This window comes from Culex quinquefasciatus, chromosome 3 (genome assembly GCF_015732765.1).
Source record: "Culex quinquefasciatus strain JHB chromosome 3, VPISU_Cqui_1.0_pri_paternal, whole genome shotgun sequence".
Lineage (NCBI taxonomy): Eukaryota > Metazoa > Arthropoda > Insecta > Diptera > Culicidae > Culex > Culex quinquefasciatus.
In genome coordinates this window covers 15,336,676-15,362,663 of record NC_051863.1, presented here as the reverse complement: position 1 = coordinate 15,362,663, position 25,988 = coordinate 15,336,676, and the positions used below count along the sequence as shown (strand labels likewise).

Below are 25,988 nucleotides of genomic sequence, written 5' to 3'. Positions count from 1 at the left end.
GGGGAATTCGTCACGTAACGTTTTCGCTTCGCGAAAATTTTGGATTGACACCACGTATAGAAACCTTAGGACAAAGTTCTTTGTCAAAATGTTTTTCAAATAAATACACGTAAAAACATTAAAATTGGTTTCTTTTGCTTGAGTAAGCTGCCGAAAAACACCCCCTTTCAAGTTAGACACAAACCCTTCCGAGTTGGAACCTAAACAGTGCTTTGTGTGAGTGTGCGAATGTATGTGTGAGCATTTAAACAACCAACGCGAGGTCCGCTTCGGATGAAACCTCGGTAGGCACTGAATTTGTCTGAGGCCAAGTGCTAACTTAAATAGTATCGCACGGCATGTTGCAACCATGGTGCTACATTCTCGCGTGACAGTTCCACGGAAGGAGGAGGCAAGGCAAAATTTACTAAGTGCTAGATACTTGAATCTGATTAATGTGTTCGGGAAAGGTTGCGCTTGACCAATCAGCGTTCGCTATTCTTAGTAGTTTTGTGTTAACTTTTAAGTACTTAAATAAATAAGTACTGTAATAAACATGTTTTAAGATCATTAAGTAAGTCTTCCCCTTTCGTTTGGTGGGTAAAACGTTCAAATTAGTCGAGAGGGAAAAAAGATACAATCGTTTGAAATCTTGCACTTTTTTCGAAAATTTGCTTCTACGCGTTACATTTCGCTTCGCGAAAAATCTGGATTGCTACCCTTGTATAGAGCCCTAAGACAAAGTTCTTTGTCCAAAAATCTGAGCCCATACTTCCAATTGAAATGCTACCAAAGGCAGATGAAACCCCTTTTTAAATACACCATTTTTTATTTCTCTTAACTAGGCTAATAAACATAATGTCTGTTTGTAAGGAGAGCCAGGAAGCAGAAAACGATTCTATCGGAGTAGAAGCGGGCGATTTGGTATTAGGTACCACATGACCTATCAGACAAATGGCTGTGGGTTCGATCAGCGGACTCGATAGGAGTTTACCCAAGGTCGTAATTGGAACGAGCAGAGGAGGGCAGTTTATTTGAACATCCAGAAGATAATAGATGTCCGTTTTGTAGAAAAGTAGTTACCAAAATTTGATATACAACATGTCTACAAAGCTTCATTGAAATCGGAGAGGGTCGAGAAAAAAGTACTATTAGAATGCTGATACTTTAAAGACAATAGAATGTTGCCGGTGAGGAGGGAATAAACGCTCTATCTGCGGTGTCAATCCATTTATTTCGAAAATGTACAATCACATGCACTCGGCGTGACATTCTAGGTACATGGATCTTACGTCCCAAGCAGAGATGTTGTCTGCAATGCAACAATTTTTGCCTCTGGGGGATTCAGTGTCCATCAGCCTTTTATCAAAGACGGACGTTGGGAATTTTATTGCTCACACACACACACGCGAACACATTGAAAGACAGACAGTTTGTGCACCAACTTGAAAGGAGTTCCAAGAAGTTATTGAAGATTGGCAGGACGGCCACCGGACTACCGAAATAATTTGGGAACCATACGATTTGGGGCAAGGAAAGCAAAAAAACGTTACTTAATCCACCTTTAGGTGGTTGATGCCTTCCTCACATTCATAAAGTCAATACATTCAGTAAAAATAGCAACATTCTCCCATAACATGTTTAACAAATCAATTTTTTTACTCATTTCTTTTGATAGGGTTCGCAGAACTTCAATATTTCTGGCTCATCGGCAAGGTCTGATAAAAAACCTATCGAACGATAGTTCCAGGGTTGTTGCCGACGGCGCGGATGGCGCGTTTCGCGCGGATTTGGCGCGGATTTGATGACTAATTTTGCTCAGGCGCGAATTTCGCGCGGATGGCAATTTTAATAAATAAATAGATAAAAAGATAGAATTACTTTCAAGTTATTAAGACAAATAATATCAAGAATCACGAGAATTTGTATTTTTTTTTCCACTGAGTGCAATTTCAATTTCTTATTAATAGATATTTTTTCTGAAAATTTTTGTTTGTATTTTCTTAATACGAATCGTCGAAAAATTAAGATGAAGATTATGAAGAGATTATTTTTTAAATGTTTGGTTAACAATTTCTTAAAAAAATTAAATAAATCCGGCTATAAATATGTAATTTCTTTTGAGTTTTGGGTAATGTTTTTTTTAACCTTATTTATTTTTAATTTTATAGTGCATATATTCAATTTGCCTTTGATTTATAGATGGGATTTACCCGTAGAAATATTTTTTCTAAATTTAAACATTCTTGGTGAAAAATAAAAAGATCAGAACATTCAAAAATTAATGTTCCATCATTCAAAATTCAAATTTCTAAAATCCGAATTTTTTTTATATTTTAATAGTTTTTTTTATCAAAATTTTTAAAACTCAGAATTTTAATTGAAAAATCCGAAATTTCTGAATTAAGAATTTTGAAAATCTGAAATTGAAAACTCCAAAAAAATAAAAAAAATCAAAAATTCAAAATTAAAAAAAAAAACAAATATTTAAAATTTAAAAAAAATCAATATTTGAAAACTAAAAAATATTAAATTTAAAACAATTTTGCAAACAAAAAAACAAAAAATTCTTCGATTGTTAAATTCTTAAATTCTTTCTTTAATTCTTTGATTCTTGAATTCTTTAATTCTTTAATTCTTTAATTCTTTAATTCTTTAATTCTTTAATTCTTTAATTCTTTAATTCTTTAATTCTTTAATTCTTTAATTCTTTAATTCTTTAATTCTTTAATTCTTTAATTCTTTAATTCTTTAATTCTTTAATTCTTTAATTCTTAAATTATTAAAATCTTTAATTCTTTATTTCATAAATTCTTAAATTTTTGGTAGAAAATATTTCAAATATTGGAAATGAATTTGTTTCGGAATGAAATTTAGTGAAGAATTTGGAATACAATCTGTATTAAAATTAAAGATTTAGAATTTTTAGAATTTTGAAATCTAAAATTTAATCATATTGAAATTTAAGATTTTGGTATTTTGAGCTTATATTTTTGAAGTCAAATTTCATTTATTAGATTTTTAAATTTTGTTTATATTGGTTTATAATTTTCTATTTTTTTATGTTGGTCAAAATTATTGTAGTGTCCCTCTGATTTGCAAAAAGGATTTTTTAGGTGACACTTTTCGTGACGTCAATCTTGAGGTATCTTTTAAAAGGATTTTTTGGTTTCATTCCTTCTAACATAAAATGAGTTTGATTTTTGACTTTCTCGTAACAACCCTGTAGTTCGCATGGAAGATTCAGACAATATTTGTTTCACAATATCTGAGATCCGGCCTCCAAAAAGTGTATAAATAACACTTAAGTGCTAATAACTTTTGATAGGGTTGTCAGATCGTCGATATTTGGGCTCATAGTAAAGGTCTTTGCAATACCTTTCTGAAAATGTATGACATGGTATGGGACCATCCATAAACCACGTGGTCACTTTGGGAGGGAGGGAGGGGGTATGGCGAGTGTCCACGCTCCATACAAAAGGTTTTTGTATGGACAATTGTCCACAAGGGGGTTGAGATTTCGAAAAAGTGTCCACGTGGTTTGTGGATGGTCCCTATGTTTTTCTTGCAAAAACCACCCTTTTTACAATCTTCCGGACATACGTCAAAATCGTTTTTTTAGCATAACTTTTTAAGTACTAAACTAAACTTGCAGATTTTAAATAGAGACATATGGGACCCCAAGATGGATCGAATAAGACTAATACGGTCAAAATCCGTTCATCCAGTCCGGAGATAATCTAGTGACATTTTTTTTGTCCACTTGCCTACACACATTCACACAGACATTTGCTCAGAACATGATTCTGATTCGATATGTATACGTGAAGGTGGGTCTACGAGGTCAAATTAATAAGTTCATTTTTTGAGTGATTTTATAGCTTTTCCTCAGTAAGGTGAGGAAGGCAAAAAAGCAAAGCAATCCATTTTAACGACCCCCGGGTCTTTTGTGGTCTCTGTTGCACGTTTCTGCTCATTTCTAGGCGTCCGAAGGTTATGTGTGGTGAGTCACCCAAAACCTCTTTTTTTTTTAAACTGGTAATGAAAAAAACCGGGTTAAAGAATCTGAATGATAGTTAAGTTCTCATTAGTCTCAATTTATCCTTTGACTGATCATTAGAAATTGTTGCATTTACGGACCCAATTAGGAAACAATTTTATTGCTAAAACTGAAGGATAAAAAAAATATTTCGAGAGCATTGTGCAAAGTTCTTTGTTAAACTGGTCATGTGTAACATAACCACCTGCACCTTTTTTTTTTCAATTACACGCAGAAAAATAAGGCATATTTGAATCAACAAAACGTTTTGTTGATTTGAAAATCATTATTTTTGTTGAATCAACGCTAAACGTCAAAGCAGCTTTTTCGAAACAACAAAAGACTTTTGTGGAATTGAGAAAATCAAGGTTTGTTTCAACGCAAAATCGGCGTTGATTAGGGTATTTAAACCATTAGTGGACCCCCTAGTAGAGCCGACGCGCATTTTTCACAATTTTTAAATATTTTAAGCACTTTTTCATAACCCTTTTTACAAAACAATGAAATCTGAAGTCTTTTGAACAATTTTGACAATTTGTTTCATCAGTAATTTGTTTTTGAGCAGAAAAATAGCCATTTGAAAATAAAAGTTTTTTTGCCTGTTATGGACCCACTTTTCCTATAGTGGACCCGGGTCCATAATCCGATTGTGGACCCGGGTCCACTATAGGAAAACTATTATTTTTATACCAAATTTAACCGATATTTGGTATTTTGATGCATGGTGAAGGTCTTATGATAGATATAATGAATAAAAGATGGATTTTCCATAATAAACAAATATGTTTTGTTAACAAATTTTGTTTAAAACAACAAAAAACCTAACAGACATTTAAACAAATTTATTTCCCAAAAAGATCAAAGAAAACGTATCAAAAACAATAAAAACATTAAAATGATAAAAAAAAGTAATTTTTATGCACATTTTTCCATATAAATTACATAAATAGTTGACCGAAACAAAACAATAGATTTGTTTACAGCTGCTGATAAAACTACCCATGTTTATTTTCAAAAAATGTTTTGTTCTTGATTTATTATTATAAAATATCATTTCAAACTGCAATTCTGATGCTTCAGTTAAGTTCAATTAACTATAGTTTTTTATTAATTATAAATTCTTACGGCTTCAGCATTTTTGATACTTTTAACATGAAAACAGCTATATTTATACTCATAAATAAAAAATATGCAATTAGGTTGATTACAACAAGCATTTATTGCATGTTTAAGAGAAACTTTTGCTTAAATACACAGTTTTCTTCATTTTTGAAGGTTAAATTAACCAGGGTCCACTTTTGGAAAAGTTAGGATTTTCGTTGTCCTATATTGGACCCCCCTAATTTTTGCTTTTAAATGAGCAGTTCTTTGCTTTATTCTAGTATAGTTGATTAAACTTACATTATTTCAACTTACTGGAGTTAAATAATCAGGCAAAAAATGATTGGATAGTTAATTCAATTATAAAATAGAAATGCTGTTTTGTTGTGAAAATGCTAGTGACCATGGCTGATTTGAGACGTCGAACTCAAAACACTTATTTTGGCAAAAATGCCAATTCAATGTCAGTCAACATTGTTTTAAATGATGCTGGACATGCCAAATAAAAGATTTGCAGACAATAACACGCTTGAAATTGGGATTTTATTGATTTTTTCATCAAAAACCCTTCAGAGGGTCCACTATAGGAAAGGGGTCCACTAATGGATAACGTACCCTATATTCAACAAAAAATTTGTTGGTTCAAACCTCGTACAGGCTGATTCTACAAAACATTTTTCTGCGTGTAGGTTTTACAGCGTGACGTCATTTGACAGCTCGTGTGCACTGTTTACATGGTCTTCGTCGATTGTCGACGAATTTTCCCGAACAAAATCGACGACCGCATCGAACTGTGCTAAGTTCATGTAAACAGTACACTCCTTTCTAACCTCCAAATCGAGTCGGCGTAAAACCTAATGGTGCATGGACTTTATGTGGCCTATCCGAGTACATGTTTTAAAAATAAAAATCTTGAAAAAAAAACCTTACCAGTTACCAAAAATAAATTGAAATTCTATCAATGTCACCCCGGTTTACGGTCTTACAAAATACATAATTGGGTTTAAAATGAAGCTTAGATTGCTGATATTATTGTTTACACTGATAAAGCTTATTTTTCTAAGTACGATGACCCTTCGTACAACCACAAAGAGTTTAAAATGGATTTTTAAATCAATTTTGAAAAATTAACCTCGCGGTCCTTCTTGACAGAAAAGCTTCTACTTGACAGCTCGTTCCAAGGGGACCATAGTTGATCTAGTTGATCCATCAAAAAAATGTTGTCTTGTAAAAAAATAATTTGCATTAAAATGAAAAAAAAAAAATGATCAGAAATGGTTTTTAATCGTGTTTTTCACCGTTGTACATAAAAATTAACATGGGGCTTTAGTACCCAATTGAAATTGCCAACCGTAAATCAAACACACAACAACAAATCCAATCATTTATTCAAAATAACACCTTTTCCAGCCTTCATCGATCTTCCTGCCCCTCCCGCTCACTCACTGCTCCTCCCCGCCATGAATCAGGTACGACAGACTGTCGATCCGCACCGAGTCGATCGTCTCGTCGAGGGCCGCCATTTTCTGCTCCTTTTCGCGCCGCAACGTTTCCCGCACCTTGGGCAGATAACCGACCCGCAGCCGGGCGGAACTCGGCAACGCCCCCAGGTTGGACACGTTCTCCATGAGGTAGTCTCGAAGTTTGGGGTGATCGAGCTTGTGGAGGGGGATTTCCGCTGCGGTGAACGCCTCTACCAGCCGGAACAGGGCCATGTTGCGACCGTCCCGGGCTTCGGTGGTGCGGGGGAACGCGTCGAAGACTGCGGCCGACTGGCGCCGTTCGCGCGCTTCCCGGAGCCGTTCCTGGCGTTCGTGCTTTTCGGTGTGGAGTTGCGTTCGCAGATGTTTGTCGATGGAGCCCTTGCGGGTGTGGTCCAGACTGACGTTGCAGATCGAGCAGAAGAGGGTGGCGTCGTCTTCGACGTGCAGCATTCCGGATGGGTACTGGGCGACGCGTTCCGCCGGGGTCACCTTGATGGCGGACTTGGAGATGGCGTTGGAGGCGGTGGTTTTGGGCGGGTAGCGTTCGACGGAGGGTTGATCGGCGTCTTCCGGAGGTGCGTCCTGGTCCACTTTTCGCTTCTTGGCGTGGTACTTCTGGAACGTGTTGACCCGCAGCACGGAATTGTCCCGCTTGGCTGCAGGTTTCGCACTGTGATTGACGTGTGACTTTGCTTGCAGATGCTTATCGATGGAACCCTTCCGCGTATGGTCCATTATCACGTTGCACGTGGAACACATCAAATCCCCGCTGTCCGGATCGACGTGTAGCGTCCCTTCCGGATACTGCCGAACGCGCGTCTCACACGACACGTACAGCGAAACCTTCCCCGGAGTACTCTCCACCACCTCACCCTCTTCCCGCTCCGGCTTCCTAACCTTCCCCGAAGCAGCCTTCGACGATCCTTCCTCCTTCCCCCGCAGATTCTTCAGGTGCATCTGCGCCTTCAAGTGCTTATCGATGGATCCCTTCCGAGTGTGGTCCATCACGACGTTGCACCGCGTACAAACCAACTCCCCTGACACCGCATCGACGTGGAGTGTCCCCTTCGGATATTGGCGCACCCGGTCCTCGCAGGTCGTGTTGACGGCCGCTTTGGCGACCTTCTTCAGGTACTTGACCTTTTGGTGGGAGGAGGAAGGTGGAGAAGGTTCATCCTCTTCCAGGTCGTCGCAGTCCTCAGGCGATGGGATCCGGTCGAGGATTTCGATCTTGATGATCGGTTCGGTGTGTTCATCGTCAATCTGGTCATCCTCAACGCCGTCGTCATCGTCGTCTTCGAAGCTTGTGTCCGGTTCGGATGCCTTGCGGCGGCTCATGATTTTATCTGAGTTTATGAATCGAACAAAAAACTTATAATTTTGAAGATTTGAAATGAAAAAGTTAGCAGAACTTACTTTTACGATAAAATACGACGAAAGTTCTGTAATTTTATCAGTTCCACGCAAGATGTTTACACTTTTGTGATGTTTGTGTACAAACAAAAAGCAAACTGTTGAAAAGGGGAAACGTCAGCAATGATGTTGATCGCATTAGTGTCCTTAGTACAAAAGCAGCCAAAGATTGGAAAGAATTGTAAAAATATTTCAAAATGAAAATATAAATTCTTAGTTTCAAATATTCAAACAAATTAAATTCCAAACATTTGAAAATACAAAACTTAAAAAAATTCGATTGAAAAAACATAAAATCAGAAATTTAAAAAATAATTGGGTACTAAAGCCCAATGTAATTTTTTATGTACAACGGTAAAAAACACGATTAAAAACCATTTCTGATCACTTTTTTTCATTTTAACGCAAATTTTTTTTTTGTCAAGACAACATTTTTTCGATGGATTAACTATGGTCCCCTTGGAAAGAGCTGTCAAGTAGGAGCTTTTCTGTCAAGAAGGACCGCGGGGTTAATTTTTCAAAATTGATTCAAAAATCCATTTTTGACTCTTTGTGGTCGTGCAATGGGTCATTGTACTCAGAAAAATAAGCTTTATCGCTGTAAACAATAATATCAGCAATCTAAGCTTCATTTTAGGACCCAATTGCCAAAATTGAAAAATTCGAGAAATCCAGAAAAACGTCAACGATTTAAACGTGAAGACTTCCATCATTGTCATGATTTTTCGTTCAAAGATATAAATTTTGCGTCGCTTTCAATATTTTGACAAAATTCCTTCAACAAGTTGTTAAGAATAGTGCCCTGTAGAGGTGGGCAAAACCGCTCATTTTTAGGAGCCGCTCATTTTCGTTCGCTCGTCAAAAAGAGCCGCTCTTTTGAACGGTTCTTTCGCTCTTTTTCAAAATATGGATGAAAAGGATATTTTGTAAGGGTGGTGTGATTTTTAAAGCTATTTAAAATTGGAATTATATAAATTATTTGGAAAAAAAAAAACTAACATAAAACAAGAAGATGCCCTTGAAAACCATAGATCTTAGCGGTCTCTATATATTATTATATTGTCTACTCGAACCTATACGTTCGAATAATTGAATGGCATCCAAACTTCATTTTAGGATTTTGGATAAAATCCTATTAATTTTAAAATTGCGTTTATCTCTGCCAAAATTGAACTAATGCTGATAGTTTATTTGGAGACAACATTCTGTTAACTCTTTTCTACATTCTGATTTGATCGATAAAGTCTATAAGTTTATTCGGGCAAGAGGATTTAATTTATTTTCAAAATCTTTATTTAGCAGATTTTTGGTAATAATTTACAAGACTAGCAATTTGAAATGCTCAAATTTGTATTGAGTAATACTTTAATGTACGAACAGTACATTGAAAAGTTTTTTTCATTTTGTTAAGAAAATCATTCACTTTAAGAAAATCCTTGGAGATGGAGCCACACGTTGCCGTCGTTTCAGGGCTATTTGCAAAGATGGTTTCCGATGTTGATATATATCACACATTTATTTTATATTTATATACTTGTGTTGATAGAAATCACAACTTTTATAATATGTAAAATTGCAAGATATTGTTTTTTTATTTGAGTCTCAATATTCTTGTTCGTAAAATCTGTTATGAACAGGTTTAAATCTGTTTGATAATGGGGAGGAATAGATAGTTGTTTTTGTAACTTTTTTTTAGGTTGTTTTATAATCCTAGACTCCAGTTATGTGTAAGCCAGTTTAGTAATGCTATCAGAATCTCTGATTTCAATTGAAGTGGTACACTACCAATTTTGAATTGTCAAAAAATCCATTGAGTCTCGATAAATCAATAATGAAGTGATATCGGACAAAATTCGTTAATCTGTTGAACTAACGGTTTTCGGATTATGGTTGTATCGACCATTGTTGCGAATCGAGGATCTATTGGAGTTTTGGCGATCAAATAGAGCCCAACATTTTAAAAGGACACACAGATGTGAACAGGATTGTGTCTTTTTCACTCAAATGATAGTTTACATAAGGTATGATAGGGATACACTCTTGTTTGCAAAGCTTGTGTGCCCTAATGAAATGGGAGGCACGAAATAGTCGTATTAACCCTCTAACGCCCAGAGCTGTTTACTTATCGTAAAAATAGTAAATGGCTTAATTTTGGTACAATAATGCAGGAAATACTTTACTTTGACTTACAAACATCGAATTGAGGCAAAAAAGTAGAATTTGAAGTGGTGCACCAGAGCACCATCAGGAAGATGAGCAACTTTTTTTTAAACCACAAAATCTCGTTTTCTTCAAATCTATTGGTTCATTTGTTTGAAAACGCTTCGAAATGTGTTAAAAACTACTTATTATTTGCTGTAAGACCATATTTCTGAAGTATTAACTACAAATTCTAAAATCTCTGCATTTTCAGGTTTCTTTGATTGGCTCATTCAAAACCCACAAACAACCATTTTCATGAAAAATGAGGAAAATAATAAAATTATCGGTCTAATAACAATGTTTTGTCTTGTTTATGAATAGTCAAAACGTTTATAAACTTTGTTTTGATAAAAATAAGCTTTTTCTGTAATTTAGAAAAAAGTGCTCCTGAATATTTAGTTGCTCATATGCCTAGGTGGTGCTCTGGTGCACCAAATGAAAAAGGTTGAAAAACACTTAAAACCGGTCCAAACTCACAATGTTATTCACAGGGGTTCTTGTCCAAGGTCCAAATGATAGCAAAACATTTTTTGTTTCATTAAATTTTGTGTTTGGTAATTTTTACGGGCTTTCGAAAACAGGTCTTATTTATTTCCCTAAAATTGGCCCATTTTTGTTTACATTTCACACTGTAACTTTGCTTGTGCTTAACCAAATTTGATGAAATTTGGGGAGATATTAGTATACATTCTACATGAACACCTGCAACTTAAAGCATCATGAAAAGTTGTGTCAGTTCCGAGATATTTGAGTTCAAAGTTTTGGTGCTCTGGAGTAACCATGGGCGTGAGAGGGTTAACAACGAGTGTTCAACTTGTAAAATATAAACATTTCATTATTGTATATTGTTTTTGGAAGCAGCAAGGCAGGTTTTAAAACTAGGTAAAGATATGTTTGGCTTTGTAATTAAAATTTCGGGAATCTCAATTCAAGTTACTTTTAGACAGTTTATTTGAGGTTGATTCAAGTTAGTTAGTTTTCCCAGAAAAAAGGCATCAAGATTCATGTTCCCTTGACAAGTTAGTTTTCATCTTTAATTTTCCAGTAAATTATTAGATTTCCTTTAAATTTTAAATACATCATAGGTTCCCTTTGTATAAATCTCAAATTAGTTTTAGATTAAATCATTATTTCAGATTTCCTTTATTCAGTTTTAAAGTTAGATTAACGTAACTGCTCGAGTCATCCAAGTTCTTACTACTCACACCTACACTAATTTTCTTTCACCTTTTTTTTTTTTTTTTTTGAAATTAAATATGTCTTTATTGAACTTTCTTATAATAATTACATTTCATTTACATTCTAAGTGGTATGGCTAAATGCTCTTCATCTTTGTTTTATTTTTCGTTTTCTTATTAACTGTTCACATTCATTTATTTACTTCAAATTGTTTTACATTTTTGCATTGAATCGAATACATTTGGGTAAAAAGAAAAAAATCACTTTAACAACTAATCCTAACTTAAAACTAAAAAGCAAATTCATTGAAATATTCAAAATCATTAGAACGAGTAAACTACGAACTGTATTTTAAGATAAATCCTCCAAGCGTTCTTACTTGTTCCGCACGAGTTTTGCATCCACGCAATGTTGTTGTCATCTCGATGAAAATGTTCATAAGTTCTTGTGGTGAAAACAGGTCACTGCTGCCTTCATCCGTTGATGCTGGTTGGTTTTCCCTCGGTTGCTGACTGAAGCCAGGAGGTGTTGTATTCTCTGCAACTTTTTGCCGCTGATTCAACGGCAATGGCTGCAGATTTGGAACCACTCGAACAGATCCCGCTCCAGGTGACGCCAAAGCAGGAAAATCCACGTCCGTGAAAGTTGGTAATGTTTTGTGTCGATTTGGTTGGTGCCTCGTCGTCGCTTGCTGCCGAATATTCACAAACTCAGCACGTTTTGGGCAGCTTCGATTCTTGGTCGAATGGTCGCCACCGCAATTGAAGCATTTCGCTTCGATGTTCTCGTTGATTGTTTCGCAAGCTTGAGTTTTGTGCTCACCTCCGCAGGTTGCACAACGACTCTTGATGAAACAGTTCCTTCCACCATGCCCAAACTGCAAACAGTTCGAACACTGTGTCACGTCACGGTGCGCTGGACGATAACGTTCCCAAGACACGATGATGTTGAAAATTGCCCGAACTGCCTTCAGCTCAGACGGCGTTGTCGATCCTTTCTCGAGATGAACCAGGTACAGTTGATCACGATACTTGATGTCCTTGTTGTGTCTCGTCATCTTGAAGACTTCGATCACGTTCAACTTAAGAGTTTTGAGCTCTTCTTTCAGCACACTCACATCCATGTCGTACAGGCCTCGGAGGACCTGTTTCATGGGGCGTTTACCTGGATCGTCATGGCTGTAGTATTCGATCTTTGTGTTGTTCAGGAAATCCCGGACGTAGTTGTAATCCTTTCTGGTAGGTAGCAGAATTTTGAGTCCATCAGCACACAAGCGAATGGAAGCTCGTAAAGCACCAGATTTGATAAATCCGGTCAGCCACTTTCGCACCGAATCCGATGACGATGTTTTCACAAAAATGGGTGGCAACTTTTCCCGTCGTTCAAATTCTTCCTTCTCGCTCACGTCCACAGGGAGGGTAGCGAACTGGTTTCCAGACAATTTTTGAGCGTCCTTGCTCAAACTGCCTGGCTTTGCAGGTAGCGCTTCAGCATTCTTTAGCTTCTTCAAATCTGCCGATGCTGCTGGTGAGGACCGCCTCTTTTTCTTGCCGTGAGGCATTTTTTGCACTTTTTAGCACTTTTTTGGTTTGTGAGGGACGCACGTCTGACTCGCTTCTCTGCTGATCGCAGACTCTTCTTTCACCTTCCCCCTCCCGATCCCCTATATCTTCCGGTGGTGTTCATTTTGTATGCAATACTAGTTCGGCCACTACCCTTTTTTTCCACAAGAAACCGGACTTGGACTGACTTGAGGCCGCGTCCCCCACCTTGCTCCGTAAAACGAAAACGAAACGAAAATCATTCACTTTAAGAAAATAAAAAAAAATAGGAAACTAAAATATGAGCATGAAAACTATAAAGTTGTATTCAAATGCTGTCTTCAATGATGAGAAAGTTGCTATAGACACCCCAATGAAATATATATGACGAAAATGTCGGGAAACTGCCCGCTTTAATTTGCCGTTTTTTTATCCTAAAGTACTCGAAAAAGAAAATCAAGGGACAATCTTGGGATCAATTTTTTTATTTGCATTTAAATTTTTGAAATTGTATTTTTTGGATTTAAAAAAATCCATCTCGGAACGGTTCTTTCAAAAGACCGGAGTGTAAAAAAGAACCGCGGTTCTTTTTTTGTGAGCCATGGTTCGTTCGCTCTTTTTAATGAATCGGCTCTTTGAGCGGCTCGCTCTTTTTTTGCCCACCTCTAGTGCCCTGGGTGCAGAATAGTGGTTCGCAAAGCGGCCTCAATTTTGGACTGTCAAAGCGGAACCAATTTACTGTTCGCAAAATGATACCATGAAGTGGCAAGTATTGTAATCGATCTATAATTTATTTTGTCGGTGGCGTCGAGCTTTTGAGGTATTCGAACTAAACAAATCTTAAGAAGAGGGTAGGAATGGAGATTGGGACAATTCGTCGCTAACATTTCAACAATGATGGGTTGTTTGGGTGAGATTTAGAAAACATAAATTTACCTGTTTTTAAACCATTGCATAGCAATATCTCAGTGGGCAAACATGGGCGCTAATTTAAAAAAATGAATATCTGAGACTGTTTTGAAAAAAGTTACCTAAAAATGGCTATAAGTTGAAAATGGTGCACTTTACACGTACTTTTTTATTGAAAATTAGGTTTTACATCGAAAAATTAAGTTGAAAAATTTTAGCGACCAGTATTTCGATTTTTTGAAAAAACAAAACATTATAGAAATTTATGCAAAGTTGGAATTTTATGTCCCCTAAAACATATCAAAAAATCAAAAAAAATAAAAATATTTTTTTTTTTAATTTTTTTTCAGTGCAGTCCTTATCCATACCTACAACTTTGCCGAAGACACCAAATCGATCAAAAAATTCCATCAAAAGATACAGATTTTTGAATTTTTATACATCATTTTTGTATGGACAACTGCCAAATTTGTATGGAAAATTATATGGGCAAACAAATGATGCAAAATGGCTTTTTTGGGCATACCGAAGGCACCAAAAAAGTTTCAGTGGGATTAAAAAATACAAAAATTAAAATTCTAAAAAAAGACCGATTCCGTAGAGAACTGCTTAGTCTCTAAAAATCAGGTTAATATGGGTGTATTAAAATGGAAGTATCTTTTAAGAATCGAAACGAATTTTCATATTCTAAAAAAGATCGATCCTTACATAAGGCCTGGTGTGTGTGTGTGTGTGTGTGTGTGTGTGTGTGTGTGTGTGTGTGTGTGTGTGTGTGTGTGTGTGTGTGTGTGTGTGTGTGTGTGTGTGTGTGTGTGTGTGTGTGTGTGTGTGTGTGTGTGTGTGTGTGTGTGTGTGTGTGTGTGTGTGTGTGTGTGTGTGTGTGTGTGTGTGTGTGTGTGTGTGTGTGTGTGTGTAGTCCAATATCCGCTAACCGGTAGCGAAATTATGGGAAAGTATAATTTGTATCAGACTTTGTACATGCCGAATGCTGATACAACTTATCTCAGTCCCTGGTATTAGGAGGTGATGTAGCCCTCGCGCTGCTTCCAACGACCCATTTCAGAATGACAGAGCTCCTTGCACAGTCCAATTCCGAGGTCGCTGGGCATTGTTCGACCCCGCCTCAACTAAGAAGCAAGCATCTGAAGGAAACTGGATCTATATTTCTGGAGTTTTTTTTTTAAAAGGTCCTATAAACCAAATTTTCATTTCTTGCTTTTTGGGTGTTTTTGAATACCCCTGACTCAAAGCGGTTCTAAAAACACCCAAAAAGCAAAAAATTAAAATTTGGTTTACACTCAAACCCCGATGGTTTGACACCAACTGTTGTCAAACGAATGGGGTCACTTTTTAGTTTGACACCTCTTTTACACGGAATTCACACACACTACCAAACGATTGTTTTGATAGTGTGCGTGAGCGCCATGTAAAAAGTGACAGTTCGTCACTTTTTAGTTTGACTTTGACCAACCAACGGGGTACAAACTAAAAAAGTGTCAAACGAAAAAGTGACCAACGACCGGGGGTTGAGTGTATAGGTCCTTTTCAAAAAAGAATCCAGATTTAGACTTCCAAATCCCGTCAGGCAAATCAGGGATCAGCGCGTATTTAATATGAGAAGATAACATGTTTCAACACTACGGTCATCATTGTTATCCGAGCATTCGTTGGTGAAGGTTGTCTGAATCAACATGACTCGTCGCGTCCCGGCGCAAAACGCCGGCAATATTGCCCTACCTGCGGCTCAAGCAGGCAAAAAAGTGGGAATTTCCAAAAGGAAGGTTGAGGCCTCAACTGATGGCCAAAAACCGGGAATTTCCAAAAGGAAGGTGCTTTTGGAAGTGACATCGAACAGCAAAAAGACGAAAAAGAGCGACGGTACTGTACCGATGGATGAGGAGGAGGAGAACTCTTCATCGCACGAGGAGCAGCTTTTGAAGAACAACAAGTTCGCTGGACTGCCTGACGAGGACCAGGTAGCGGAAGCAAAGGAGAATGAAGTGAAACAGCGAAAGGAGAAACTGCCTCCTTTTTATGTGAGGCAATCAGCAGCAACGATCGACTTTCGTGCGGGGCTTGTTGAACTCATCAAGTCTGGGAAAGTCCAAGGCAACATTCGTCTGTGTCAGGACGGATTTAAGGTGCTGGTGCAATCCAGGCAGCACTATCAACTGGTCAAGGATTACTTGACCGAAAACGAGGCGGAGTACTTTACCCATGATGTCGTCATGGATAAGCCGTACAAAATCGTCGTCAGAGGTCTGTACGACATGCCAGTGGAGGAATTAGCTGCCGAGCTAAAAGTTTTGAAACTGGATGTGTTGGCCGTGCACAAAATGAGCCGACGCAACAAAGACATCAAGTACCGTGACCAGCTCTACCTGCTGCATTTGGCTAAGGGATCGACGACGCTTCCTGAGCTGAAGGCAATCCGAGCGGTTTTCAACATTATCGTGTCGTGGGAGCGATACCGACCAGTGCATCGTGACGTCACACAATGCTTCAACTGCCTGGGCTTCGGGCACGGAGGTAAGAACTGCCACCTGAAGCGTCGTTGCGCCAAATGTGGTACTGATGCGCACATCACGTCCCAGTGCATCCAAGATTCGCTGGTGAAGTGCCTCAACTGCAACGGTGAGCATTCGTCAACCGACCGAAAGTGCCCCAAGAGAGCTGAGTTCGTGAAAATTCGGCAGCAAGCATCGACGAAGAATCAGCCTCAGCGTCGTAGAACTCCTCCAGCCCTGGTGGAGCAAAATTTTCCACCTCTTCAACCGCGACGCCAGGTCCCGAACTTGGCACCGTTGCCGTTGGATCCCAGGAAGAGAGCTGAGATGAATCATCCACGGCCGGGTTCCAGCCAGGAGCCGAGACCGCCACCACCGGGCTTCAGCCAGGAGCCAAGACCAACCCAAGAACCAGCAGTTGAGGAAAATGGTAATGATCTTTACACCTCAACCGAACTCCTCAATATTTTCAAACAGATGTCCGCTGCACTGCGTGGATGCAAAACCAAGACCCAGCAGATTGAAGTGCTGACCTCGTTCGTCATCCAGTATGGATCGTAGGTCCCTCAAGCTGCTGAATTGGAACGCTTGCTCCATTAGGAGGAAGAACTTAGAGCTGGTGGATTTTCTTCGCGAGAAGGAGATCGACGTAGCCGCCATCACGGAAACTCATCTGAAGCCCGGTGAAAAAGTTTATCTGCAAAACTACAAGATCGCGACGCAGCTCGATAGGACCACCTCTGGAGGAGGAGGTGTGCTTGTCGCTGTTCATCGTGATCTCAAGCCACGCCGGCTGCCACACTTTAAGCTGGACATCATCGAGGCCGTTGGAGTGGAAATTCCCACTTCGGTTGGCCCAGTACTCTTCATTGCTGCATACTGTCCACGTCAGGTGAATGCCAGAGATGGTTCAGCAGCAAAACTGAAGGGCGATATCCAGAAGCTGACACGGCGGAGCGCAAAGTAACGTCATGATTCGAAATCCGGACACTTAGTAGCATATCATTTTTGTTATAGCTGGCAAAAAATCATGTAATAAGTTGGAAATGAAGAAATATCATCAGGATGTAGTATTAACAGTCAGTTTTAAGAGGATGCATGCAAAATATGACTTTTCTAACAATTTTTCATCAGAATTTGAAAATTAAAATGACTTGTTGTGCTTCGAATCCCGGACACTGATAAAAGCTGATTCGAAATCCGGACACTTTTGCTTCGAATTCCGGACACTCGATTTTGCACAAATTTGGACTGAAATGTTAGTGAATGGCATTCTTTAGGTCTCAAATAAGCTGTTAACATCAAAAAATCGATATTGCTAAAATTTAAGGAAATCAAAACCATAAATTTCTGCTTTGCCTTCCCGGTGCTTCGGACGCCTATGAAATATTTCACGTGAAATGTTTCGCATTTTTGGTAATCTTATAATTTTATTTTATTTAATTGTTTTGACATAAACTACAGCGTTTAAACAAACTTTAAATGAAAATTGATGTTAGAATTCATCAAACAACACAGTTTAGACAATAATTATGCGAACTTATATCCACATAATTGATAAAACAAGATGAAGTGTCCGGGTTTCGAAGCGTCCGGGAATTCGAATCATGACGTTACATCATCGCTGGTGACCTCAACGCGAAGCATGAAGTTTGGGGCAACAGCAGGAGGAATCGGAACGGAGTGATTCTGCACAACGATCTGCAAAACGGATACTACAACGTTGTGAGTCCGGATCGTCCAACGAGGGTGGCTCGGTCTGGGAATCACTCAATCATCGATTTCTTCATTACCAATATGGCTGAGAACGTGGCTCATCCTGAGGTGTTTGAAGAGTTGAGTTCTGATCACTATCCGGTGGTTGTGGAGGTTGGAGCTTCCGTTACTCCGCAGCGGCAACCAACCCGGAAAGATTACCACAACGTTGACTGGCAGCAGTTTCAGCAAGTGGTAGACAGCAACATCGACTATGATCAACACCCGGAAACTTCTGCTGATATTGATCGTTCGCTGGAGGTGATCCAGCAGGCTATCAACCAAGCAGAGGCTGCCAACGTTCGGGAGGTTCCTGTTAATTTTAAGGTAACTGATATTGACGTAGATACTAAACACTTGATTAGACTTAGGAATGTTTATAGGAGACAATATCAACGGACTGGGGACTATGACAAAAAGATTTCAGTTAACAATTTGAACAAAATCATACAAGACCGACTTGACAATATCAGAAATCAAGAATTTTCAAAACATGTAAGCCAGCTTGGGAATTATTCAAAACCATTTTGGAAACTTTCAAAAGTTCTTAAAAACAAACCAAAGCCTATTCCTCCTCTTATTGTTGAGGATTCTCCTTTGATTACATCCGAGGAAAAGGCAAATGCACTTGGGCTTCATTTTGTTAGTTCACATAATCTTGGCGCTTCCATGACCAGCCGTAAAGAAACATCAGTTGCCAATAGTATTTCAACAATCAATGACTCTACCTTTGAATTTCCTGCAGATTCCCATGTTTCTGGTGAGGAAGTCAAAGTTGCAGTTAAACAAATGAAAAATATGAAAGCTCCTGGCTTTGATAACATTTTAATCTAGTGTTGAAAAAACAGAGTGATCAGTTCTTTCAACATCTAGCCAATATTTTCAATAAATGTTTGCAACTTGGTTACTTCCCCACCAATTGGAAGCTGGGCAAAGTCATACCAATTTTGAAGCCTCAAAAGATCCAACATCGCCAACAAGTTATCGTCCCATTAGTCTTTTGAGTAGTCTGTCCAAACTCTTTGAGAAGGTCATCTATTCAAGGCTTTTGGATTTTACCAACGATAATAATATAATTTTGAATGAGCAGTTTGGCTTCCGAAAGGGCATAATACTGCTCATCAGCTTACGAGAGTAACTAAAATCATCAAGCAGAACAAGCTTGAGTCTAAATCAACTGCTATGGCTTTGTTGGATGTTGAGAAGGCTTTTGACAATGTTTGGCATGATGGTTTGATACATAAACTGTATTTATACGGTTTTCCAATGTATCTTATCAAAATTATCCAGCACTATCTTTCGGAGAGATCGTTCAGGGTTTTTCTGAATGGGATTGCTTCTGGATTATTCAACATTGATGCTGGGGTTCCCCAAGGAAGTATTCTTGGCCCACTTCTGTACAATATTTTTACATCTGATTTGCCTACTCTTCCTGGTAATGGTGTGTTGTCACTTTTTGCTGATGACACTGCCGTTATTTATAAGGGTAAAATAACCAGATATTTAGTTGGCCGTCTTCAGAAGGGTCTTGACGTTCTTTCCGAATACTTTGGCGACTGGAAAATTCGCATAAATGCAGCCAAAACTCAAACCATCATTTTTCCACTTTCCAAATCGGCCCGATTTGTCCCAAAGGATGATGTTTTGATTAAAATGAATGATGTTTCAATACCCTGGTCAAAGGAAGTTGTATATTTAGGTCTCATACTTGACTCGAAACTATTGTTTCGACAGCATGTAGATAAAATATTGAACAAGTGCAGCATTCTCATCAGGTGTTTGTATCCTTTAATTAACAGAAAATCAAAGTTATCTTTGAAAAATAAGCTAGCAGTTTACAAACAAATAATTTACCCCGTTATTGAGTATGCAGTACCTGTTTGGGAGTGTTGCGCTAGAACTCATAAATTGAAGCTCCAGCGTGTCCAAAACAAGGTACTCAAAATGGTTTTGAATGTTCCTGGCTGGACAAGATCAAGTGAGGTTCATGAATTAGCAGAAGTAAAAATGTTGGATCAGAAGATTCAAGAAAAATGTTTGAAATTCAGGGAAAAATGTGCTATATCTGAATACCCCTTGATTCAAGGATTGGTTTAGTTTATGGTAAGATTAAGTTAGTTTTAGGTTAGGTTATGTTTTCTTAATTTTTTTTTTTTCTTCATTGTACCTAGTGTTACAAAAATGATAAATCATATACTTTTAAAGTTATGAATATGAACAGTGTTTAAATCACGAAAAGCAAACTAAAGCTGAAGAGCCATAGCTGACCACTTATTATGTAAACCAAATGTAATTATTATAAGAAAGATTCAATAAAGTATATTTAATTCAAAAAAAAAACACTACGGATCAATTCACTACTAGAGTGTAAACCTTCTGATGGCCGACTGCTTAGCGTCCCAGACCACCAATCCAGAGGTGTGAGTTCGAATCCCACCTGATTCATTTTCGTTTTTGTTCATATTCAAAGTTCAAATTCCTGATTCCAAATTTCAAAGGTATCGGACTGGGGTTTGATCCCTGAACCTTCTGCTTGTGAGACAGAAGCCGTAACCATTAAGCCACGGAGCCGGTTCTCGATTCTTACGTAAGGCTTGGTCAGTCAAAAATAACAAAATAAAGAAAAAACACTATTTAAACAAAATAATTCGCAAAACTGTCGAGAAACATTTGCTTGCCACACGTGTAATCCAAGATTGTCGATCGAGGGGCGCGACAAAAGTAAAAAATTAAATTATTTAATTAATTAACGGCAGAAATTAAATACATTAACGATTGTTTACGGTCAAAACATCGCCACCTCTCCTTACACTACATTGATTTGACAGTTTGACACCGCGCGTGTTTGTTGTTGTTTTTGGTGCAAAATTTGCGTTCTCGAAGAGCAGGTCGAGCAGCAAAGTGCAATCGCAGCACAGGCGAACCGGAAAAGTACGCAGCGCCATCCAAGGTGGTAAACAGGACGTGCTGGACGATATCGAAGCTGGCCCAGGCGGAAGATTCATTGGAGAAGGCCACCTGGATGCTGCGTTTGCTGAAACGGATCCTCGACTCCAATTCTTCCCATGGGCCACATATTTCGGAGAAAAAGGTCCTAGTTTCCCTGATGTTGCCTAACGTTGCCAACCTCATCACTATCGAATTTTCGACCTCCATTAGACCCGTGACAACCTCCATCACCCGGCGGAAAAGCAATCGTCGGTTGAAAGTAATGAGGACTCTTTCCGGGAACAGAATGTTGTGTATTTGTTCACATCCAGCTTATGCACCAAAGTCCTTAGCGATCGGCAAGGTGGCATTTTTGTTCCAGACCCAGGGGGTTGACTTAGGAGGGGGGGGGGCACGGGCCCTCCCCCCCCCTTTTTGACCTTTTCCTTGACGAGATAGGCTGCCCTCCAATTTGCCTCCCCCTCCCCATGCTCAGTTGGAACTCGGCGCTGCTGTTCCAGACATTTCAAGAAATTACCAACTCAACACGGTTCTATACGATTTTTGTTGAAATAAATGAAACAAAGGAGTTGAGTTATTTGTTATTTTATTCGTCTATTTTCAATCAAATCTACCAAAAAGTCATCACCTAACTAGATGCCACTCCAAGAAACTAACCCTGGTAATGTTTGTTCTTCCTTGGCCCACGGTCCTGAACCTGCGAGCGTTAAAGTGGCCAGCTACCTGAATCATTTGCCGGATGAATGACTCCAGCAACCGAGCGTAAATGCACAGGATTTCATTTCCCCCGGTGCCGGCTTGTTGAAGGCATCGCTGTCACAAGCCACCACCAGCTGCAACGAAATATTGGTAGTGTTCGATGTCTGATTGCTATTTTTAAACTTGAATTGCATCCTGCAACCCTGCAAGGCGCATCGATGAAACCACACTTTCGCAGCTTTTTGATTTGTTACTGGCCAATGTAATCAAATTCTGCCGGCTCCAACTCTTCTCCGCCTTGGCACGTTTACACCTTCCTGCTCCTGAATCTTCTCCGCATCTTTCTTTTTTATTCAACGCGATCAAGAATGTCTAGAACTCAGCGGTTTATTGAAATATTCGATAGTACAATAATTAACAAGTCCATTTTTTTGACAAGCGCGAAACCAAAACAAACTTGACAGACGAGCGCGCGAAAGAGACACGAAGCAAACCAATGTTTTCAAAGCAGGTGTGGCGCTGTCAAATCTCAAATGACATGAGGAATTTAATTCTTTAATGTATTAAATACCGAAAATAAATATATTAAGGCCTTTGTCACGCCCCTCGGTTCTCGGGCATAACTCAACCAATCAAGATGATTCTTCTTTCCAGTGATTTGTTAGGATGTCTAGATGATTCTAGACCTTTGTAGAACTTAATTTGATCAAATCTGTAATTTTTGCGATCAAAAACATCGTTCCAACTTTTTTATTTCGCGTGTAAAAAAAAATTCGCCGAAAATTCCGCGGAGGCAGTCATTTAAAAAAGTTGGAACGATGTTTTCGGTCACAAAAATTACAGATTTGTTTAAATCAAGTTCTGCAAAATTTTAGGATCATCTAGACATTCTTACAAATCACTGGGAACAAGAATCGTCCCTATTGGTTGAGTTATGCCCGAGAACGGGCGTGTTGAAGTTACCGTTCCAACTTTTTTGGGAGGCTTGGGCGTCCGTGTAAGTTGGACATGCGTTGGGCGTTCCAGTGTTAACGGATTTTTAACGAACTGCCCTTATCAGTGTATCGATCTTCAAAAAAAAAAGTTTGCTCTCGTGTTTGCTATAACAAATTTGTAGAAAAAAATCTTCCCTTAAGTGGATTAAGCAAGGTTTTTAAAACAAGAAACAACAAAAACTTTAAGCTTAATCAGAAAATGTTGGTTTCGTGTGCTGTGTACGTTTGAGATGGAATGTCACCGCTACATAGAGCCCCGTGGTAACTTGGGAACCTCTTCTTCAGATTTTAATCCATCTACCGTAACTATCCACACCTCTTTGCATCCCGGACAAACCGTAAGCCGTTGAAGATACGTGTTGATGCACCTCGTATGGAACGTCTCTGGACAATGACGGCATCTCACACCCTAAAAATAGCTATTATAATTAGCTTCTTTTTCGAATTAAACATTCAAACGATTCTTACATAAAATGCCGCCTCTTTGCACAGCAAACACACGTCTATCTTATCCTCAAACTTGTCCCTTAGAAACTGACCAAACTCTGCCACCGTTCGGACTCCCAGGATCCACGTTCCGTTCGACTCCGGGAAAAAGTAGCCCGCCCTTGTCCACTCGTCCAACAGCTCTTCGGCGCGAACCTTCGACACCCGTGGTCTGTCCGTAATATGCTCGTTCAAGTTGAGACACAAGAACGGACTCGCGCTTTGGCCATCGCAGCAAGCGATTTCTTTCAACACAATCCAAAAGTAGGCCACTTCGGAATCGGTGTAGCAGGTATGCAGTCGATCTGCGAGACTCCTGTCCGACAGGTTACAAAACACGTAGTAATCCGTGCGGTTCGGTTCGAAGCGAACCAGCTTGATCTTTTGGCTGTAGCGAGCGATTTTGGCGTTGATCGAAGTGATTACGCCAACGAGGTGATGCTCGTTCGGAATAGTGTCATCGGTGTGGTCTAAAAAGTATTAAATTAAGTAAAACTATGTTACTTTCCAAAAGAACCGACTTACATTCTGTATAAATGGACAGCAAAATTGTGAGGGCCTGTTTGGAGCTGATAAAGCCGTGATGCGAAATTGCTTGCAGAAACGCCCTGTGCACATCTGAGTAGGCCATCGCGATGCTGCTGACTAATTCCGCGCATATCAGAGTTGGTGGAACTCAATTTGATAAGCAGCTGAATGTAAGTAAACCACCTTTCAAACTTGCACTTCACAACTACATACTATAATCGACAACGAGGGGCGCGAAACTGGCCTTAATATATTTAATTTGCGCATTTAATGTATTAAGGAATTAAATTCCTCTTGTCAACTAACATTTGACAGCGCCCAACCTGCTTTGTCGAAAACATTGATTTGTTTTGCGTCTCCTTCGCGCACCCTCCTGTCAAGTTTGTGTTGATTATTTGATCTTGGTCAAAAATTTGGCAAAGCTGATCAGTTTTTTTTTGTTTTCAATTTGTTTTTGCGAATGTTTCCGGAAGGAATCAGTAAATTTCTGTTGCTAGAAGCTGCAAAAGGTGATCCATCGTCCATTTCCGCATCTAGTTTTCATCGAAGATTTCGGATTCTCGGAAAACCGGCAGCTTATAACGATCATAAGGCCTTGACCGTATTCATCTGAACTTCCTGCTGGGCCTGTTCGCCGCAGTTGCGCATGTCTCCTTGCCGTTCCGTCGAAACCCGACATCGAGAAGGTCCTGAGCTCGGTCGGTATCGAGGCCGACTCAACCCGAGTCACCAAGGTGGTCAACGAGCTGAAGGGCAAGTCCGTCGTGAAACTGATCGCTAGTAGCGATTCGCTACCCGCCGCGAGAAGCTCTCCTGGATGCCGTCCGGTGGTGCTGCCCTGGCCGCTGCCGCCAAGGAGAAGAATAGAGCAAAGAAGGAAAAGAGTTCGAATCCGAGGATGATGACGACATGGGATTCGGTCTCTTTGAATGAGGGATTTCTTCGTGGCAACATCGCCGGATGGCTGCTGCCGGTTGCTTTGGCGTTTTATCCACAAACAAAAATTGTGCATTTTTTGTAGTGCTTTTTTTTATTCAGCTGCATGCAATTGTTTGATCTGAAACATCAAATAAAGAATCTTCTGCTTGTGTTTATGCTCCCCAATTTTAAGAAACCTTTGAGTCTCGCTTAGAGTTCAATTTTATTCGAGTTTCATTTTTCAACTATTTTTATTTTTTTAATCTCAACATCTCACGTTCCATTTCGACTGTGACCGCCACTAGAGTCTCAAGATAGCTAAGTTCATTTCCGCTGGAACTGTCCGGGTCGTCAGCTGGCAGAGGGGCCAGCACTAGTTGAACGATCTGTTGTGGCGCGTTTTTCTCGCAGCTCGGCCGTGAGGCTTCCCAGCCGTCATAAGGTTCAGAAGTCCCGCGGACCGTCCCACGGAAACGGGACAAGTTTCAACCGATAAGGTCGATGAAGATCAGGATGGCGATTGGTAACGTCGCGGAGGCGGTCTTTGCTCATCGAAACATGCGTGGAATCGTTCTTCTGATGTTGGTCGTTCACCTTGAAGAAGTCTGAAATAGGAATAAGGAGTTACCCCTGGAATTAGGAATCCTCCACTGAAAACTTACTCAAATGTCCTGCATGTTGTTGGCCTCATCCACAGAAACGTCTTCTGAATCGACCGCCGACCAGCGGGGGCGCCTTGGCTGAAGCTATTTACCGAGCAGCTGGAGTGGTCCCAGGAATCCCTTCTTCACCGTGTCCTCGGTCTCTTTTTCTTTTTTTGCGCGTTCTCCTGTAGGCACTTCTCTCTGACAACAAAAACAACAAAAACAAACGCTCGCAATGTCAAACTGGTTCAATGTGGTGTAAAAAGAGGTGGCGATGTTTTGATCGTAAACAACAATTAATTTTGCGTTAATTCGTTAATTTCTGCAGTTAATTAATTAAATTATTTAATTATTTTCGATTGTCACGCCCCTCGGTCGCGCCCCTTTCTTTTAGCCGTCTCGACTTTGACCCGCGGTGGTCAAAGGTTTACGATCCGTTTCCACAGGCCACCAGCTAGGTCATCATGAAAACCAAGCCAACGTGGAGGTAAGAAAATAGGACACTCGCAAGGAACCAGAGCTATACTGTTCTGATCAAGATAATTCGGATGAAATTTTGAAGTCTAGAAATCTAGAAGCCTAGAAAATTTATAATTTCAAAGTTTAGAATTGTAAAAATCTAAGGATTTTTGATCGGACCGTGTAATTGAAAACTTTTTT

At 39.3% G+C, this 25,988-nt stretch overlaps 2 protein-coding genes and 1 pseudogene across 2 annotated transcripts; 1 reads left to right on the top strand and 2 right to left on the bottom strand.

Moving 5' to 3' along the window:
* Positions 1-6,384: 6,384 nt before the first annotated feature.
* On the bottom strand, positions 6,385-8,148 carry LOC6047992. Its single transcript, XM_001864934.2, has 2 exons — positions 8,020-8,148; positions 6,385-7,949 (listed from the first exon to the last, which is right to left on the bottom strand). Exon 2 carries the CDS (start codon positions 7,939-7,941, stop codon positions 6,562-6,564), a length of 1,380 nt encoding a protein of 459 aa, XP_001864969.2. The 5' UTR covers positions 7,942-7,949; positions 8,020-8,148; the 3' UTR covers positions 6,385-6,561.
* Positions 8,149-22,723: 14,575 nt separating this feature from the next.
* LOC6047991 (non-structural maintenance of chromosomes element 1 homolog) lies at positions 22,724-24,103 on the bottom strand. Its single transcript, XM_001864933.2, has 3 exons — positions 23,764-24,103; positions 23,221-23,708; positions 22,724-23,161 (listed from the first exon to the last, which is right to left on the bottom strand). The coding sequence occupies exons 1-3, from the start codon at positions 23,867-23,869 to the stop codon at positions 22,997-22,999; spliced, it is 759 nt and encodes a 252-aa protein (XP_001864968.2). The 5' UTR covers positions 23,870-24,103; the 3' UTR covers positions 22,724-22,996.
* Positions 24,104-24,365: 262 nt separating this feature from the next.
* On the top strand, positions 24,366-25,639 carry LOC119768629 (annotated as a pseudogene).
* The last annotated feature ends 349 nt before the right edge of the window (positions 25,640-25,988 follow it).